This window comes from Mauremys reevesii, linkage group 1 (genome assembly GCF_016161935.1).
Source record: "Mauremys reevesii isolate NIE-2019 linkage group 1, ASM1616193v1, whole genome shotgun sequence".
In the NCBI taxonomy this organism is placed as follows: Eukaryota; Metazoa; Chordata; order Testudines; family Geoemydidae; genus Mauremys; species Mauremys reevesii.
The window spans coordinates 310,270,544-310,292,186 of NC_052623.1; the positions used below are offsets into that span (position 1 = coordinate 310,270,544).

At 41.8% G+C, this 21,643-nt stretch overlaps 1 protein-coding gene across 11 annotated transcripts in view; it reads right to left on the reverse strand.

Moving 5' to 3' along the window:
- IMMP2L (inner mitochondrial membrane peptidase subunit 2) overlaps window positions 1-21,643 on the reverse strand; it is an 866,964-nt gene that overhangs the window by 765,315 nt on the left and 80,006 nt on the right. Inside the window, exon 5 of one of the 11 annotated variants that reach the window (XM_039520126.1) lies at window positions 16,441-17,086. The exons of the other annotated variants lie outside the window; for them this stretch is intronic. Within the exon in view, the coding sequence (XP_039376060.1) occupies window positions 17,035-17,086 (52 nt within the window). The 3' untranslated portion in view covers window positions 16,441-17,034. Of the gene's footprint in view, window positions 1-16,440; window positions 17,087-21,643 lie in introns of those variants that run through there. 11 annotated transcript variants of the gene reach the window in all.

The following is a 21,643-nucleotide window of genomic DNA, read 5'->3' on the forward strand; positions in this document are numbered from 1 at the left end:
TTATCATGGCAGGACGAAAAACATATGGTACCGTTCAAGACTCCTGCTAGTATACTCTCTTTTTCATTTTATTTTTATATCACTTTTTTAAATAGAATACACAGTGATTGTCACTTTAAGGAAAATCTTCTATCACAATAGGAGGGCCCAGAATTGCGTAGGGAGAGGAAAGAAAGAAATATTTTACATACCATAGGATGGAGAGAGACATTACCTGTCAAATGTTATTAACAACAGAAGTGGGTAAATTATCCTGCCAGAAATACTTATTTGAACTTTTCCGACTAAATTCATGTTTAAATTTCAACAATAAAAGGCCCTATTATGGCATTCCTAAATATAACACTCCTAGGACATCTCATTTTGGGAGACAAATTCAGAGATAAATCTTAATGAATGTTGGGTATTTAAGTTGGTGTTACTTACATCTTCTTCTGGCCCTTGAGGATATGTCTACACTGTGATTAAAAACCCACAGTGGGCCTGTGCCACCTGACTTGGGCTCACAGGGCTCAGGCTAAGAGGTTGCTTACTTGTGGTGTAAATGTTTGGGCTTGGGCTGGGGCTGGAGCCCAGACTCTAGGACCCTGCAAGGTGGGAGGGTCCTAAAATGTGGGCCGCAACTCAAGCCTGAACGTCTCCACCGCAGTTAAACAGCCCCTTAGTCCTAGTGCCTATGTGACTTAAAAGCCTAAATTCTATTTTCAAAAGATGTAGGTAATTAAAAGCCTAAGTTTGCTGACTTTCAATGAGATACAGGTTCTTATGTGCCTATGTCACTTTTGAAAATGGGATTTAGGAACTTGTGAAAAATTTACTCACAAGCTCTAAAGGAAACCCCACATTTCTCAGGCCATGCTCCCTTATATTCTCCACTACTTCACCAGGCCACATAGAGGACTATGCTTGGGTGAAGACCCTATTTCCCCTGACGTCCTAATGGCCCATAAGCTTATTTTTAGAGCTCTGCAGCCTCAAGAGAATGCCCCATATAACTGGAACCCTACAAACAACTGTACCAGTGCCCCTAGCAATGTCTGTATCTGGGGCTATGCAGAGTTCAGAATGCCATGAGATTCCACAGATACTTAGAAAGCACTTTTAATTACTAAATAATTCCTTCCATCCACCTCAAACTTCACAGGCATATCTGAAGGCACAAGCCCCCATAGAGACCAAAAGATTAAAACATATTTGGAGACTGTAGCCCAAGCTGTTTTTGAGTTATAATTTACCAAAAACAAACATTTGGGGAAAATATTCATGATACTATCACATCTGTGCCTGTTTTGTTTTAAGGTTTATCGGTAATAACACTTAGTTCGGCGCAAGTTGGGGTACAAATCTACCCTGCACCGAGTGTCTATATGCACCCTACTGCTGCACACTAGAAGTTCAGTAATTAGTTTGGTCTACAGCACTTTGAAATGGGAGTAGATTAACATGCACTAGGGAACTCAGTGTATGGCAGTAGAGTCCACACAGACACTTAGTGCACAGCAGGCTAGTACAGGGTAGATTTATACCCCAGCTTGCCACAAATTAAGTGCTCATATAGACAAGGCCTTAGACTCTCCAGAAAAATCTAAGACCAGACCAATAAAATTTCAGATGGATCAGGTTAAGTTTTGCAAATTTACATACGTGTATGTAGATCAGTTTAATAAAAGACCGAATAAAGGTATAGGGCTGCTATTCACAGTGAGGTAAAAGTGAGAAGCATCTGCCTATTTAAATACAAACAGAACTCAAATAAGAGTTTTAAAGTTCCATGAAGCTTTATCAATCTTTATGTCTACTTTTTTTAAAAAATTATCTATTCAGTGCTGCAGATGGACAATACAATTTTTTAATTCTACCAGCACTAGCTATACATTACTGCCTAGGCAGAAAGTTCAGATGTTTTCTAATTCTAATTAATAAATAAAATAAATAAATAAGAAATAAAATGCAGTTGAAATAAATAAAGTTCTATGGCTCTATGTAAAAGAGATTGAATGAATTGATACAAAATTTAAAAGGAATTTTAAAACTCTCTACAATTCTCAGCGCTTTGATTGGTAGTGAATCCCTTTTATAGAGCTCTATCCAGCACAAAGTCTCTACCATTATTACAGTTGCACAGCCCCAGGTAGGTCACAGATACTGGGCCATAAGCAAACTAATCTACAAAGTGGAATAAAGTGAACTACCTTTACTGATCACATGAGAAAGTGGTGAGCAAGTGGTATGTCTATAGCTCAGAAATAATCAGCTTAAATGGTTTCTTTATAACTCTTTTGTAATTATTTTGAGTAGGTGCTTATTTTGCAACTTTTTATTTTCATAACATTCAGAGACAGAAAACAAAGAGCAGCTATACTGAGGGATCTTCCACTTCATGGTTTCTTGCTGATATAAGTTATGCAATTTACTAGAGAAAGTTGTATGTTCACATAAATATAGCAAATGTGCACAGTTCTGTTCTAGCACAGTTACAACTACCACTCATCCTTGCCTCTGCTTTGCCAATAATGTCAGTTTGGATTGCCCATTTACATTTGCCCCTTTACAGTTTATCCCATGGCTCTCTTTTATGCATAGGATGAGCGCCTATAAAAATCCGCAGGACATCACATTGTTCTCCTTCTGACATGATGCCTAAAAAAAGACTGACAAAAGGTTACACTACTAATCATCTTGTTGTTCTGGTGTCTCACTGTTTTACCCAGTGCTCCCCACATCTATTTGTATGTGCTTGTGTGATAACAGAAGAAGGGAATGTCTTCCTTACAGAAACAATTGATACATCAGGAAATGCGCACACAGCAGAATACTTACAAGAAGTAGCAGTAAAAGCTATAACAAACTGTGAAAAAAAATTCAAATGTCTAGTATGCAGCTTGGTCACAGACAATGCTGCAAATGTATCCAAGATGAGAAGAAATTATTTAGAAGAGAGTCCAAAGCTACTAACATACAGTTGCAGTGCTCATTTGACGCGCCTCCTAGCCAAAGACTTCAGTGTCCCAGAATAAAGGCTAATGTTGTTGAAATTGCAAAATACTTGCGTAGCAACCACTTTCCAGCAGCCGCTCTGAAAAAAGTGAGAGGAACCAAGCTAACTCTCCGACAAGATCTGTGATAGAACTCAGTAGTGGACTGTTTTGAGTACTATATTAAGAACTAGCCTAATCTGATGACAGTTTGTGAACAAAACCATGAAAAAATAGATGGCACTGTCACAGTCAAAGTTTTCAACATTGGGTTTAAGAGAAATGTTGAACACATGCTGGGGACCCAGAAGCCTATTTCTGTAGCCATGAACAAAATGCAGGGAAATATCTGTTATTACTGATGCTGTTGAACTTTGGAAGGAACTGAGTGAGATCTTAAAAAGAAAAATATGCAATGACAGAGTAAAATTACAAGCATTAAAATTACGAATGGGACAAGTACTATGTCGAGCTCATTTTCTTGCAAATATTCTCAATACTTGGTACCAGGGTCAAACCTTAATTGTTGAAAAAGAGGAGTTAGCTGTGACATGGCCATCCACCAATCATCCCTCCATAATGCCAACTGTAATTAACTTCAGCACTAAGGGTGAACGATTCAAGAAATGTATGTTTGCTGATGATGTTTTAAAGAAAGTCGCACCAGTGAACTGGTGGAAGTCACTTAAGCACTTGGATTCAGAGACTGTTGAAGTGATAATCTCACTTTTAACAGCAGTAGCTTCTTCTACTGGTGTAGAAAGAATATTTTCTTCTTTTGGACTAATACATTCCAAATTGAGAAATCATTTGAGACCTGAAAAAGCAGGAAAGCTTGTTTTTCTTTTCCAGATTATGAACAAAACAGGAAAATGAAGATGAAGACGACTGAGTTAGCTTAGAGGCCAATATTTTAAGTTTCTCATGTTGACCTGGCTGACATAGATGATTTAATTTTTTTTATTAAATTCATTTAACTATTTTAATTAAAAAAATTTTAACTAAAACAAACCTGATTTTAAAAAGCTTGAATGTTTACCTAAATTAAAAAAATCATATGCTTGTTTTGTTAAAATATTTATATGTTTGTCATTGAAGAAAAAAATCCAGAATACAAAACGTTGTTGTTTTAGTTAAATAAAACTATTTAAATGTCTGTCTGGTGATATTATCCTCCTAATACAGCATGGCAAGAAAATCCTCCAAATATTAATGATTAACCTGTTGAATTGGAGATAGTTCACCTCCCAATGTCTTCATAAATATCTGCTTCAATTACCTTTGGTAAATGAAATAACCAAACAATCATTCATTTTCTGATATAGCTGTAAAACTAATCTGAAAAGTTTTCAAAATAAATCACTTTAAAAATGTATAGGGTATACCTTCTAAAAAATGAAACCTACATCTATCTCTGAGTTGTGAAGAATATGTATTAAGGTTATAACAACCAACAAAAACGCACTTTTATGTAGAAATCCATGATTAAATCAAGTCACCCAGCATTTTGATACATTTGATAAACTGCAAAACAAATACAAATAAATTTACTTAACATTTCTGCTTTAACTGTTTACAATGTTTTGATTATAAACTATGCTAAAACTATACTCGATTTAGCCCTAAGAGAAAGGAATACTAAAAAGTTTCTCCTAATTTGTTTTTTTCCCCCCACAAGCTATCTGTCTTGTCACAAAGCAAGATGACCTTTGTAGACACCAATAAGTATCAACCTTATAAAATGCAAAGCATTTCACACCTGGGACTCCCACATTTAGATGGTATGACTTACAGGCAAAGGAAGGTTACTCCTACGAAATACTGGAAATATGCAGTGAATGATTTTATAATGTGTACATATATAAGTCCTTACATGATGGACAACAGTGAGATTTTGGACCCATTCTGATACTGCATGACAAGTAAATGCTTCAGGATATGAACTGTATGTGTATAAAAATTGAATATTTACCGAATAAGCTATTGTATTGTTTGTTATATGTATATAACAAACTCAGTCTAGCCTTTCATTTTTAAGCAGTAATACCCTATTACTGGTTCAGAATGAAGGGTTAGACTGCATTTGCTATATACGTATAATAAGCATTATCCAAATTAGCATGCATACCAAAGGAACCTTGTATTTGTCAGCAGATATCACAATCCTAACAATACTGGAACTTAGCATTTTGTATGATCATATTTCAATCCAGCATCTACCAAGTTTTGGTTGATTATATTCTTAATCACTGAAAAGACTTATGTTCATGTTTTATGTTGTAACAGAATACTGTTTGAGATTTAACGTGTTTTTATGACCAATGAAGCTACAGTGAGTTGACTGGAGGATTTAGGCATAAGAAGTACGGGTGCACTGCAGCACCTCCAGGTTTTATGCAGGGCTCCGCTCCCGGCCCCATATGCAGGGTCCTGGCCCCCAGTCACCCACCCAGGGTCCCGGCTGCCACCTGGCACCCAAATCTCTGCTGATGGCCCTGCGCCTAGGGTCCAGACTGCCGCCCCGCACCCAGGGCTCCACCCCAGGCCCCATACCAGCCCCCAACTATGTCCCTAGCTTCGGCCCCTTTACCCGTCTGGGTCCCCCCTCCCAGAGACACAGCCCTGCTCCCAGTCCCAGCCTGAAGAGGAGAGGGGGCGATCAGGGGTAAGAGGTGTGGCTTTCAGCACCCCCACTATTAAAAATGTTCCGGTGCCACTGGACTTAGGGACAGACAGTCAAGCTGGTGGAAATCAATATTTCTCCACTGATTTCAACAGAACCTCACCAATTTACACCAGCTGAGCATCTGACCCGTAATGTTGAAATATAAGTTCCCAATGTAGCTGATCAACGTAAGAATCATTTTGCATCATTGTAGTGCTCATACCACAGAGATGCCACATTTTTGCCCCCATTGGGCACAAGATCAAAATCTTGAAGTCACTTTCAAACTCAGGTGCCTCGTGTGTTGACAAAGTAACTAGCTATCATGCCAGTTACAGAGTACATAACTTTCACAGCTTTTTAAAGGGGAAGAAAAGAGTTAAGCTATCCACATTAAAATATTCCCAAAATAGACTACACTAGTCTTATCTTCCTGAAGATACAGCTCACTACAAAAAATTAATGGCACATTATTCATTTGTATGTGTTTATTTTAATTCCGTTCTATCCTATCAACTGCAGCCATGTGATTCTGCAAGACTGGAAAACAAAGCTTAGTACTTTTACTAAACCCGTGACACAGTAACAGTTGCAATGGCATGAAGATATCACACAAAGCAGGACTAAAACTAATAGATTAAGGATACCCAGATGGCATGTTTCTAGCCTAAAGTAATACTTTGTACTAATCAGAAGACTAAATGCTCACTGTATGTTTTATGAATGCCGATGGCTGTCACATATGATTGCTAACAGTGGCACAAGTACCTAGAGAATATATTTGTTGGTACAACGTACTACCTCAAGGGCTCTAGCATACAGTATACAGCTGAATATAGTAACACTCAAGCAATGCATTATGAGTAAATATATGGTTACTGGCAGAAATTTCTAGAACAATACCCCAAGAGAGCTTTTACAAATCATGAGAGGAAGTCCCTTCAACTTTAAATTTCCCTTGTCATTTAACTGTTGCTGTATTAGCAAATTCTGTGAACTGAAAAACCCTGCTGAGTTGTCTTGCATATAGCTACAACCCCTATTTAAATCCTTAGTACAACAAAAAAGAGCCTTTACAAGAGAAAAACATTTTCAAATAAATTTAACTTCATTCATACGTTTTACAGATTTTATTTTGTTTGCGCCTGATCTTCAACCACACTAGAAAAACCAACTAGAAAAAGGCTATAAACATACCAATCAACAAATAATGTTAATTTCTCAAACAATAACAAAGGAACAGTGACTATTTTGAATCAGAACTTCCTGGATTTTCATGGGGGCAACCAGCTTTTGAGGGAGAAAACTGAGAAAATCTCTATAGCTAGACAGTGGGTGGGTGCTGCAGGAAAGAGGGATTTAACAGAAATAAGGGTCAATAGCTACTGTGCTGAAAACAGACTGGGTGAAAGGGGCAAGTGTGGTACAGAAATGTAAAGTGGCTGTTTTTAAAGTCACTGTTACTAATCCTAAAGGGAACCTAGGTGAGATTAGCAGAGATTCAGAATTCCTGTTATGCAAGCAGGTTTTTTTTGGTTTTCCTCTGACCTTCTCCTCTATTCTTATCGTTCTTGTTTTAAATTAAACCACTTGAGTCTATGGGCTTGTCTACAATTGAGAATTACATCATGTCTGAACTCAGTTTTGACACATGGTAGCTGACTCAAATTTAAACATAATTTATCACTCAATATAGGTACAAATGGTCATGCTTAAATTCATTTATTAACGTGACTCATTATGGCTGCGTTCTAACATGACGTCATAGAGTTTAAGGCCAGAAGGGACCATCAGGTCATCTACACTGACCTACTGTCTATCACAGGCCACCAACACCTGCAGATTAAACCTAACAACCAAAATTAGACCGAAGTATTACAGTCCAAAGGAGATTACACTATTATAAAGGGTCATAGGGAGAGAACAAGGCATGTCAATGCCCAAGGCCCCTGTAATGGCAGGGCAATGATTAAGTGAGATACACCCAGATAATACTGGCAAGTGACCTGCCCAACACATGCTTCTCCCCTCATTTCCTAGTTTAAAGCCCTTATCAATCATTCCAATCACTCCAGTGGAGTCCACCAGTCAAGAGACGTTTTCTTTCTGTGAATGAATCCCAATGGTCAATCATCCCCAAAACAGCCCTACAGCACCAATTCTTGAGGTACCCGTTGATTTTTTATTATTTTTTTACACCTTCACCCTCCTTCTCTAGGGACCAGAAGTCTTTAAGCATCTTACCCAGCCAAGTGTAGTCATCCTTGATCCATTCCAGTGGGACTACAGCGGTGTAATTCATCCCAACATGCAGCACAAACAGTTAATTTTTCCCTACTTCCATCCGGATCCTTTTCAGCATCATGTCCACACTTCATAAACCATTCATAATCATCTAGTCTAACTTCCAGCACATTGCAAGCACAGACTCTTGGCCCACCCACTTCTGTAATAGACCCAATGACCTCTAGCTGAGTTACTGAAGTCCTCAAATCATGATTTAAAGATGTCAAGTTACAGAGTCCACCATTTACACTAGTTTAAACCTGCAAGTGACTCATCCCCCATGCTGCAAAGGAAAGCAAAAAACCATTGGGTTCTCTGCCAATCTGAGCTGGGCGGAAATTCCTTCCTGACCCCAAAGATGGAAATCAGTTGGACCCTGAGCATGTGGGCAAGACCCACCAACCAGATAGCTGGGAAAGGATTGTCTGTAGTAACTCAGAGCTCTCCCCATCTAGTGTCCCATCACCAGCCACTGGAGATATTTGCTGCTAGCAGTCACAGATCGGCTACATGCCATTTTAGGCAGTCCCATCATACCATCCCTGCGATAAACTTATCAAGCTCAGTCTTGAAGCCTGTTAGGTTTTTGTCCCCACTGCTCCCCTTGGAAGGCTGTTCCATAACTTCACTCCTCTGATGGTTAGAAACCGTCATCTAATTTCAAACCTAAACTTGTTGATGGCTAGTTTATATCCATTTGTTCTTGTGTCCACATTGGCGCTTAAGTTAAATAACTCCTCTCCCTCCCTCGCATTTATCCGTCTGATGGTTTTATAGAGAGCAATCATATCTCCCCTCAGTCTTCTTTTGGTTAGGCTAAACAAGCCAAGCTAAGCTCTCATGAAGTAGGTTTTCCATTCCTTGGATCATCATTCTCTTCTCCTGTTCTAGTTTGAATTCATCTTTCTTCAACATAGGAGACCAGAACTGCGCACAGTATTCCAAATGAGGTCACACCAGTGCCTTGTATAACAGTACTAATATTTCCCTCTCTCTACTGGAAATACCTTGCCTGAGGCATTATAGGAATGCATTAGCCTTTTTCATGGCTGCATTACATTGGCAGCTCATAGTCATCCTATGTTCAACAAATATACTCAGGTCTTTCTCTTCCTCTGTCACTTCCAACTGATAAGTCCCCAGTTTATAGCAAAAATTCTTGTTGTTAGTTTGTAAGTGCATAACCTTGCACTTTGCACTATTACATTTCATTCCATTTCTATTACTCCAGTTTTCAAGGTCATCCATATCTTCTTGTATGATATTCCAGTCCTCCTCTGTACTGGCAATATCTCCCCACTATGTGTCATTTGCAGATTTTATTAGCATCCTCCCACATTTTGTGCCAAGGTCATTAATAAAAATATTAAATAAGATAGGCCCCAAGACCAATCCCTGAGGAACTCCACCAGTAACCTCACTCCAGCCTGACAGTTCACCTTTCAGTATGACCCACTGTAGTCTTCCCTTTAACCAGTTCCTTATCCACATTTCCATTCTCATATTAACCCGTCTTCTCCAATTTAACTAATAATTTCCCGAGTGGAACTGTATCAAATTCCTTACTGAAATCCAGTTAGATTAGATCAGGGGTCGTCAACCTTTCAGAAGTGGTGTGCTGAGTCTTCATTTATTCACTTAAATTTCATGTGCCGGTAATACATTTTAATGTTTTTAGAAAGTCTCTCTTTATAAGTCTATATATTATATAACTAAACTAGTGTTGTATTGTAAAATAAACAAGGTTTTCAAAATTTTTAAAAACTTCATTTAAAATTAAGTTAAAATGTTGATCTTACACTGCCGGCCCACTCAGCCCGCTGCTGGTCTGGGGTTCTGTTCACCTAGGCCGGCAGCGGGCTGAGCGGGGCCTGCAGCCGGGACCCCAGCTGGCCAGGGTCCGGCAGGCAGAACCCTAGACCGGCAGCTGGCTGTGTGGGGCCAGCGGCCGGGACCCCAGACCAGCTCAGCCCACTGCCACTCAGGGGTTCCATCTGCCGGCTCCTGCCAGCCGGGATCCCGGCTGCCGGACCCGCTCAGCCCACTGCCAGTCTGGGGTCCCGGCCCTGCCCACATACAGTGGGTACCTACCTTCTCCCTGGTTCTGGTCCATTCTCTTCCTCTCTCTGCACTGAGCTGAGGGGGGAGTGCACTGAGCACAGGGATGGGGGTGAAGGGTCTGGCCAGGAGCTAGAATGAGGGAGGGGGCTCAGGGTTGCGGCAGGAGGTTTGGGTGTGGGGCACTTACCTGGGCAGCTTCCATTTGGTGCGAGGGGTGCAGGTGGGAATGTGGGGGGAGGGGTGCAGGCACTCCCATTTGGTGCTCAGGGTGAGGAACCCCCAATCCCCCCCCGCTCCTTGTACCCTGACTACCCCCTCCTGGGACCCCTGCCCCTAACAGCCCCCCAGAACCCCACCCCCTATCTAAGCCTCCCTGCTCCTTGTCCCCTGACTGCCCCCCTAGGACCTACCCCTACCTGTCCCCTGACTGCCCCGACCCTTATCCACCCACCCCAGACAGACCCCAGGACTCCCATGCCTATCCAACCGCTCCCCACCCCGACAGGACCCCAGAACTCCCAACCCATACAACTCCCCGTGCTCTCTGCCTGCCTCAACCCCTCTCCACACCCCTGCCTCTTGACAGCCCCAGAACTGTTGACTCATCCAACCCCGCCCCCAGCTCCTTGTCCCCTGACCACCTCCTCCAGAGACCCCCTACCCTAACTTTCCCCCCAGGACCCTCCTTGCTCCCTGTCCCCTATCCACCCCCCGCCCCCTGACAGACCCCAGGACTCCCATGCCCCATTCAACCCCCTGCTCCCTGACTGCCCTCCAGAGACTCCCCATCCCAACCACCCCGCCCAGGATCCCACCCCTATCCATCCCACCCTGCTCCCTGTCCCCTGACTGCCCCCACCCCTTATCCAAACACCCCCACCCCCGGACCTCTTACCATGAGGCTCCTAGGAGCATGTTCTGCTCTGCGCAGAGCCAGACATGCTGCCCCGTGGGAGCTCACAGCCCCACCCGTCAGAGCACTGCAAGCGCAGCAGCATGACTCCAGGGGAGAGGGGAAGGCAGGGGAGGGGCCGGTGGCTTGCTGTGCTTGGCCGGGCACTCTGGCCCAGGAGTGCAGACCTCATGGCTTGCTGCGCCGGGAGAGTATGGCCATTTGCCCACCCCTGCATCAGGGTGTGCCTGGGCACACCCCATGCGCACACCTATGCTTCTGTCCCCTGCCCCCGCGGGGCAGGGAAGGGCAGGGAGCAGAGGGCGGAGAAGAACAGACCGGGCTGGGCTGGACAGAATTTTTAATGGCACGCTGCTGCCTGCCATTAAACTGAGGCAAAGTATTTGTTTAAGTGTTGGGCCATGCCTAGATTATCTCCACCCCATCCTCAGTACTTAGAAATCAATGACCATAGCTGCAGAATATGGTAGGAGCTATCACAGCTCTCATGTTTGCTAGTGGTCCCACTCCTTTCCTTGTTTTCTTTTTATTTCTATGGCTATAGAACCTTTCACTATTGGTTTTAATTTCCTTTGCAAGATCCAACTCTGCTTGGATTTTGGCAGTCCTCACTTTATCCCTACCCTTTCTGATCTCCAAGAGGTAACTTTCCTTGCTGATCCCTTCCATCTTCCATTCCTTGTAGGCATTCTGCTTTCTCTTAATCACCTGTTTGAGATGCTTGCTCATCGAGCTTGGTCTGCAACCCTTCCCAATGAATTTTTCCCCCTGCTTGGGATGCAGGCTTCAGATAGTTTCTGCAACTTTGACTTAAAGTAATTCCAAGCCTCCTTTACATTCAGATTTTGAGTTCTTCAGTCCAGTCCACTTCCCTAATTCCCTTAATTTTTTTAAATTTATCCTTTTGAAATCAATGACCCTAGTTGCAGATCTTTTTTTGTTTATCCTTCTATTTAGTTTAAGCTGAAATAGCTCATGATCACTTGAACCAAGGTTGTCCTCAACAACCAGTTCTTCAAGGAGGTCCTCACTACTCACCATTACCAAATCTAAAGTGGCATCACCACTTATTGGTTCATCCCTACATCTGGCAAATAGCACACTCTTCTGTTCTCTGGATCTGGTCCTGTGACTCTCCTATCAATTCTTCTGAGCATGGAGTCCCCAACCACATAGATCTGTCTCTTCCTGGTGTTGGTATGAATCTGTGTTATGTCCTCTCACACAGTGCCCTGTTCAGTCCCCTCATTTTTCCTTACCTCTGGTCTCTGGCTACCGCCATCACCTCTTTTTCTCTTCTGCAGGGACTGGTGTGCCTATTTTTCTTCCTTACCACCTCACCTTCTGCCTGTATTGCCTCCTCATTCCCCTCTGCAGCAAACATGTTACTGAACTTGATTTCACCACTACTAGTTAGTCTCTTCTTCTGCCTTGTCCTTGTGGTCACGTTCATCCATGGATCACCCTACTCTTCTGGCAGTCTGGTCCTTTTTCCCCTGGGAAGTGTCCACAAATTTTGAGTTGTCTGTATCTCTTCCTCTCTCCTCACCTGCATTATACCTACAAATCCTTGTCTGAATTCCATCATCATGTACTGCTAATCCTTGAATATTCTCTACCATGAGTGCTATTGGGCCACATTTCATGCATAGGTAGCTTCTATCAGAAATCCACTCAAGGATGATGTACATCTAGGGTCACCAACCCTCTGGGATTGTCCTTGAGTCTCCAGGAATTAAAGATTAATCTTTAATTAATCTTTAAAGATTAATCTTTAATTAAAGATTATGTCATGTGATGAAATCTCCAGGAATTCATCCAACTGAAGTTGTCAACTCTGTACATCTCACAGCTCCTGTATCCTACCATATTCTTTGTCTCCTCTCCTCCTTGGGTCACTTCTGGTGCTGCCTAAGTAGCCGTTATTGTTTTCCTAGACCCTCCTTCTGGAAGAAAGAAGAGAGAAAGAAAAAAATTCCTCTACCCCCCACTTCCCTTAGCAAATCTCCCACTTACAAACTTCCAAAGAAACCCCCGAGTTAGCTGCTAGCTATTCACAGCTCTCATGTTTGCTAGTGGCTGGGTTTTAAACCTAGACAAACTAGGTCAGTACACTTCTCTCTTATTAAGGGATACCAGCAAGCATCGAAGCAAGCCATACACCTGGAACAAATCACTGCACCGTCAGAACACAAAATCACCACTCTCTTCACAGAACAAATTCCCACAGAAACTCCACTTCAGCTGCTAGCTGATTGTTGATGTAACACCTTGTAGACAAACCCATAGATTGTTATTTGTAGAATTTCATACAGACTGTATGGACTAAGCAGCAAAGAATCCTGTGGCACCTTATAGACTAACAGACGTTTTGCAGCATGAGCTTTCGTGGGTGAATACCCACTTCTTCGGATGCAAGCATTCACCCACGAAAGCTCATGCTGCAAAATGTCTGTTAGTCTATAAGGTGCCACAGGATTCTTTGCTGCTTCTACAGAACCAGACTAACACGGCTACCCCTCTGATACTTGACTGTATGGACTGTTTCACAAGCACTATAATTGCTAAAGTCTTATCTACACTGGTAACTTACTATGCTAAAAATGTGTTAACTAATATGTATTAAGTAATGGCAATGTTAAACATGTAATACCATTGAACTAGACAAGGGCAAGTTGTGTTCCGCTAGGATTGACCACAAGCAGTTAACACTTTTTAAAACACAATTTCTCCTTGTCTATACTGAGTGCTAAATCATATTTAACACTATATTAGTTTAAACATGTTTGTTAACACATTTTCTAACATGATGCATTTTCCTCGATGTAGACATACCCTAAGAAAAGTTAGAGAAGGAAACAGTGTCTAGAACCCACCCCACTTGGGAGGTTCATTAAAAAGCATATGGACTAAGGTGTCCCCTACCATAAGGTGTGCCACTTGCAGGGCTACCGTCCAACTGATGCACAGAAAACACCAACTGACCATGGACAGGAATGAGATTTAATGTGGTAGTATCTATTTATTAAAAATTCTGGCACACGTTTAATCAATACATCAAATATCACACAATAATATAGAGTATACTTCAAAGGCTTTGAATCATCATAGAAGGCCACAGGAAGGCCATAAAAGATTATTGTTCTTATAATTTTCTAGCTTTACAGGATATTTATTTTTACTTGTTACAGTAAATACACAAACTATAGCCAACAGCCCTTAAGTCCTCTCTTTCTCAAGAGTCTGCTTGTGAAGTGATAGTTTTCTAGACTTAAAATAATCTACATTCTTCACAAATATTACAGAGAAATCATATCACTAGTAAGGATCAACATAAAAATATAGTTTCAACAAATTAAATGATTTGATATTCTGATTATACGTAGATCTTCCTATTTTTAATCAGAAATCCCGGGACTGTCTGACCATCAAACTGTTAAAAAGATGAAACTATGATTCAACCAAGGTTTCAACAAAATATTACTTGATTAAGGATATGGAACATAATTTTTAATTAAAGTTTTCACATTTAATGTTAAGCAGATACGTCTTAACTCAGGAAAAGTGCACACTAATACAAATCTGCTGTGGGGGGCAAAAAAACTTTGTTGTCAGCATCCTATAGCACTGAAGAACACAGCATGCACAATCATGCATTTAAATATGTTCCAACAGCATTTCTTTACTAAGGTCATATCCAGCACCAATTTAAAAATAGACTGTTCTGAGGGTAAAGGGGATCATAAGCAGACACAAATATCACAGCAGGCCTTCTGGGCATACAAGATGCTATTATCATTTGCTTGCTGACAATATACTTTCTGATTGTATGGCAGTACCACACTTCTCTCATTACAGTTGCCCTAGTTCTTGCAACATCAAAGTTATTGTTCTGTCTCAAAATGCCACTAATTTGTCCCTTAAAGCAAAACATATAAAACACTATGTGACACAAGAAATATGCTCACAAGGTGTCACTTTTATTTGCTTTAAGATATGCATTGTTAACCATTGAAGCTACATATCTCTGTTGTGAGTGAGGTACAATTTAAGTATTTATTCTCTACCACCTTCAAATCCAGATTCTTTTTCACAGTAGCTCCCCTGCCATTCAACAAATGTCAGATTTATACAACTAATGTTATCATGAAATAATGAGAAATGGCCATACAGATAAACAAGGACATGCTAGAACTATAAGGTAAACTTTTTAGTTGCATGTGAAACAAATCTAATACAATACTCATAATATTAATATAAACTGCACAGGAAGGAACCCTTAACGAAAGGCAGAGTCTGGAGTCTCTGTTATTTGAAATCTTTAACTCAACATTGGATAACTTTCTGAAAGATATGCTCTAATTCAGCAGTTCCCAAAGTCCCTTAGACCTCCACCTACTACTCACATAAAACCAATCCTTCAATCAGACCACTCTCTTAATGCTGTCTCTAGAGACAACAACTATAGAATATTAAGAAATGTTGGGCTGGAAGGGACCTCGAGAAGTCATCTAGTCCAGCCCCCAGAACCAAGTAAGTCTAGACTAGCCCTAACAGGTATGTGTCTAAAAAAACATATCCAATGACAGGGATTCCATAGCCTTCCTTGAAAGCCTATTCCAGAGCTTCATTATCCTTATAGTTAGAAAGATTTTCCTAATATATAACCTAAATCTGCCTTGTTGCAGATTAAGCAAATTACTTTTTGTCCTATCTTTAATGGATATGGTAAACTATTGATCACTATTCCCCTCCTGCAGATCCGAAGGGACTTTGGGGACTCTTGTTGCCTAGTGGGACGATCTCTGGGCAGTTCTGGAACCTGGCCAGTATCAGCCATCTGAAATTGAAACCAACATCCAAGTGCCTGAAGTCTGCCAGCAGTATGAATGGGATGTGCACAATATCCAAATTTTGGCCCCTGATCATCTTGCAATAGAGTACATCAACCAAAAGGGCTACTTCTCCATGGTCTTGCAGGGCAGTTTCACTGACATGAATGCAGGGTGGTCAGGGAAGGTACATAACGCATGCAGCTTTCAGAATACTGGACTGTATAGAAAGCTGCATGCTGAGACTTTCTTTCCAGACCAGCCAATTCCAATGGGGTATGTGCAAATGCTCATAGTGATCCTTGCATACCCTGCCTATTCTTTGCTCCTGTGGCTCATGACGCCTTACACCGCAAACCTAAACAGCAGCCATGAGCGCTTTAACAACAGGTGCTGAATGACCACTGAAAGTTCCTTTGGCCAATTAAAAGGTCACTGGTGCTGTCTTTTTGGCTGGTTAGACCTCAATGAGGAAAATATTCCAACGATCATTGTGGCTTGCTGTGCTCTGCATAATATTTGGGGGAAAAGTTTCCCCAGGGTGAACAGCTGGCTGCTGTTTTTGAGCAGCCAAATACAAGGGCAACTAGAGGGGTGCAGCAGGAGGCTATTCAAAACATGGAGGCTTTAAAGGAGAATTTTGATAATGATTCCCTGTAATGTGTCTTTATGTTATGCATTCAGCCAGGCAATGATTACTTGCAGCGTTGAATTACTCCTGTAGTGGTTGCTTCCTGAGCGTTAATTTTAGTGAGCAAATATTCCTACTTATAGCCACCATGTTTCAATAATACTTACTGATGTATGCATGTCACAAAGAAATATTCATTTTATTTCAAAGACAAGTTTAATAACAGGACAAAACCCAAAATTCTGGTGAAACGGGACATGACAATAAGGAACAGTCTCATGGTTAGGGCTGTCACAGCTGTGTGTAACTCCAACTTTCGTTGGGAAACCAGTTCCTAACCATTGAATGCACAGGGTACTGTGAGAAACAGGGAACACTCGAGGACTGCAGTGGAGGAGTTTCAGGAGGGTATGGATAGGAATTCTGTAGTGGCCATAGGGGAAGTCATTCATTAATGTACTGAGACTGCAGAGTAATGAGGAACTTCATCATCCCTGTCTGGTCTTCCAGGAGCTTTATAATCCACTCCTGCCCCCAAATCCTTTCCAGGCTATCCAGACTCAGTCTTTCATTAATTGTCTCCCTCCATGCTTTTGTTTCACTATGTGATGCATCTGATGACTGCAGCACTTTGCAAAACATATCCTCTTTACTCCTCCTGGTTTGCCACCTTATCTGACAGAGGCGCTCCGCCAGTGTGGAGGAGAGTCCTCAAAGGCGCATCTGCAGAAGCCAAAGAAATAATGAGCAGAGAGTATTGTGAGTGCGCTCACGGCCATGAGTCACAAAAGTTACACAGAGCTTTCTTGCTGACCCTTGGCTAGCACACAAGTTGCTGAGAGTCCCAAATATGGTGAGTTCAGGGAAGGAGGGGGTGGCAAGAGGCAATGGGCAAGAAGGCACAAAGGATGGTTTGTGAAAGGGGTTACTACAAGCGGCTAGGGAGACTATTATGAATATTGGTACCGTTTTCCACAGGCTAAGGTAATTGAACCAGATATCTCACTCCTATGGGTAACTCAGGATGCAACTCCTGCCTGTGTATGGTTTCAGACTGGCTCTGAATGCTGCTTTCCTGTATGCCACTCTGGTCCCTGCAGAAATAATTACCAGGTGGTGCAGCAAAGTTTCCTACAGTGGAAGGAAAAACAAGGCAGCTCTGCCAAGGAACCTTTGGAAGAGGATTGCAGAAAACCTACAGGAAAGTTTCCTAGAAATCACAATGGATGATTCCAGGGACATACCCATGTACATTAACAAATTTTCCACTGTGGCCCCACTACATAGATGGACAGGCTCTGTTACTTTCTGTCCCTTATCCCTCCTCTACCACATAAACTACATGAGAGCTCAATCTCCTCTCACCGTGCAGTATCAAAGCAAAATGAGCAATTTACCAGAGCTCCCCTCTCCTGCATACTGCATGCCAGAGCCAAAGTGCTGGAACTGGCTAGATCCCTCTGGAGTAGAAAAGAGATCCTGACTCGCCGCACAACCGAAAAACCCTGTCGTGTGCTCCACATCATCCTACAGCTCCACTTCCTCATCCACCACTTCGTCCTCAGGGTTGAATGCACTAGCTGCTGCCTCCAGCCCCCCAAAGTATGCATGGAACTCTTGGTGGTGAAGGTGGGGGTCACCACTGAGGATGGCATGCAGCTCGTTATAGAAACAGCATGTTTTTGACACCACACCAGAGCAATGGTTGGCCTGTCTTGCCATCTGGTATGCCTGCGTCAGCAACTTGATCTTAGCCTGGCACTCCTGCATATCCCTCTCATACTCCTTCTCCTGCATGTCACTTGCAATAAGCTCATAGGTATCAAAAGTTCCTACAGCTGAAGCGAAGCAGGAACTGCACAGCCTCCTTTCCCCATAGACTCAGCAGATCCAACAGCTCTGATATGCTCCATGTGGGAAAGCATTTGCTGCAGAAAGCCAGCATGGTGAGCAGGGAAGATGCTGTCTGAACTGTACATGCCGAGCAAACAGAAAGAGGAATTTCAAAAATTCCCAGGCCTTTAAATGGGGGAAAGGTGCATATCTGTGTACCTTCAGGGCAGCAGATTTCAAACTGCTGACCAGAGCGATCAGGATGGGCATTGTGGGACACCTCTTGGTGGCCAATCAGGGTGAGATAAGCAAGTGCAGTATCTACACTGATGCTGTGTCACTAACTACATTGCAAAAAGCTCTATGCCACTCATCGAGGTGATTTTATTCTGTCGTAGTAGGGGAGTTACATTGGTGGGAGGAGCATCACAGCATGTACACCACCGTTCTGTTGATAAAAGCCAACTTTTGTTGACAAAACTGTGTAGTGCAGACAAGGCCTAAGAAACAACAACAGAAGACAGAGAATCTGTTCCACTGATATGTGGAATGCTAATGGAATCTGAGGTACATAGGCAAGGGTCAGACTGTCATAGAAAGAGTTAAGTTGTAGTTTGAACCTTAGCTACAAATTTCTAAACCTTAAATAACCTTCAGAAAGATTTTTGCCTATTAAGTATAATATATATTTTACAGATGGGGAAAGTGCAACAGAGAAGGAATAAGTGGCTTGCCCAAGGTCATACAGCAAGTATGTGAACGCATTGTTTAAATTACTGTCTGGAGATCCTATCCTCCAATTCTATTCTAGGCCCTCTCCTACACATCTTCTGCCCCTTGCACTCCACTGAAACTCCCAAAGTCTTTAATTACCTCCTCCTAGCCAAAACTCAGAACCAGTACTCCATCCTCATTTTCCTTAACCTGTTGGACACTTTCAAAACTGTTGACTATGCTCTTATTGAAATCTTGTCATGTCTCAGTTTCCTTTATGGTGTCCTCTCCTGGTTCTCCTCCTACTTCTCTAATCATTCCTTCAGAGTGACCTGTGGAGGATCAACCTCATCTCTCCTCCAACTTTCTGTTGAAGTTCCACAAGGTTGAATCCTTGGTCCCCTTCTCTTCTCTCGCTACACGTTATCTCTGGGTAATCTCATCCACAAACACAAATTCAACTTTGTGCTGACACACAGATTAATACAATTTCCTGGAGAAGAGTCCCTTTTGTAAAGGGAAATCATGCCTCATCAATCTATTAGAATTCTTTGAGGGGGTCAACAAACATATACCAGGATGATCCAGTGGATATAGTGTACCTGGACTTTCAGAAAGCCTTTTACAAGGTCCCTCACCAAAGACTCTTACGCACATTAAGCAGTCATGGGATAAGAGGGAATGTCCTTTCATGGATCAGTAACTGATTAAAAACAGAAAACAAAGGGTAGGAATAAATTATCAGTTTTCAGACTGGAGAGAGCTAAATAGCGGTGTTCCCCAAAGGATCTGTATTGGGACCAATACTATTCAACACATTTATAAATGATCTGAAAAAAAGAGGTAAACAGTGAGGTGGCAACATTTGCAGATGATTAAAAATTACTCAAGATATTTAAGTCCGAAGCTGACTGCAAAGAGTTACAAAGGGATCTCACAAAACTGAGTGACTGGACAAGAAAATGGCAGATGAAATTCAATGTTGATAAATACAAAGTAATGGACATTAGAAAACATAATCCCATCTATACATATAACATGATGGGGTTTAAATTAGCTGTTACCACTCAAGAAAGAGATCTTGGAGACATTGTAGGTAGTTTACTGAAAACATCTGCTCAATGTGCAGTGGCAGTAAAAAAAAATGAATAGAATATTCATATAACCATTAGGAAAGAGATACATAATAAGACAGTAAATATCATTATGCAACTATATAAATCCATGGCACGCCCACTCCTTGAATACTGTGTGCGGTTCTGGTTGCCCCATCTCAAAGAAGATACATTAGAAATGGAAAAAGTACAGAGAAAGGCAACAAAAATGATTAAGGGTATAGAACAGCTTCCATATGTGAAGAGATTAATAAGACTGGGACTTTTCTGCTTGGAAAAGAGGTGACTAAGGGGGAATAGGCGATCTATAAAATCATGAATGGCATGGATAAGCTGAATAGGGAAGTGTTATTTACTCCTTTATATAACACAAGAACCAGGAGTCACCCAATAAAATTAATAGGCAGCTGGTTTAAAACAAACAAAAGGAAGTACTCCTTCACACAACACAGTCAACCTGTGGAACTCATTGCCAGGGGATGTTATGCAGGCCAAAAGTATAACTGGGTTCAAAAAAAGAATTAGATAAATTCATGGAGGATAGGTCCATCAATGGCTACTAGCCAACATGGTCAAGGATGCAATCTGGGTGTCTCTAAGCCTCAGACTACCATATGTTGGGACTGGATATAGGGGGAAATGGATCACCTGATAAATGCCCTGTTCTTTTCATTCCCTTTGAAGCATCTGGCATTGGCCACTGTCCAAAGGCAGGATACTGGGCTAGATGGACAATTGGTTTGACCCCCTATGGCCATTCTTATGTTCTTATGACAACTTGGTCCCCTTGCTCTGTACTCCAGAGCAATCTTCTGTCCAAACTAAAACCTCAGCCTGTTTCTTGGATGTCTCCTCATGGATGTCTCGCCATCAGCTCAAGTGTAACATGGTTAAAACAGAGCTCCTAATCACTCTTCCTCTCAAGCCCTCTCCAATGCCTCCGTTCATGATCAATATCTCCATCCTGCATGTCAGTCTGGCCCATAAGAGACCTCTCTCTTTGTATTCAAATCCAGGCTCTCTCTAAATACTGCCCAATTCTTTCTGCATAATCTCTCTGAGATACAGCCTCTCTTATCCATCCACAAAGCTAAACTGTCACCCACATTATCATCTCACACTCAATTAGTGAAACATCCTTTTCTCTGGCCTTGGGAAATTTAAATTTTACAAATTCTTCCCCCACTCATATCCATTCAGAATGCTGCTGCTGCATATCTCCACTGGTTCCCCCTTTTCTATTGCATCAAACATAAGCTGGATATCTTCACACACCTTACCGATTATTTCTCATTCACTATTGAGATGTAAGCTTCTGCCTACAATGGGCCAATGATGCCAGAATCCACCCTCCGTTTGTTAAATTTTCAAAAAAGCTACTTGATGCTTTCTCCCACATACTTGGGAGGAGCTCCCTGTAAACATCCACAAAGCTACCTCATTATTCTCCTTTATAAACCCTCCTGAAATCTCGCCTTTGCTGTGATGCCTACAAAAAAACTTGACAGTTAGGCTGCTAGTGCACTGAGACCTCTGCGTATCATTCTGGTCAGTAATATTTCATTATTTCCTTGTACTCTTCCATCTATGTCTCTATCCATCTGTTGTCTCTCATCTT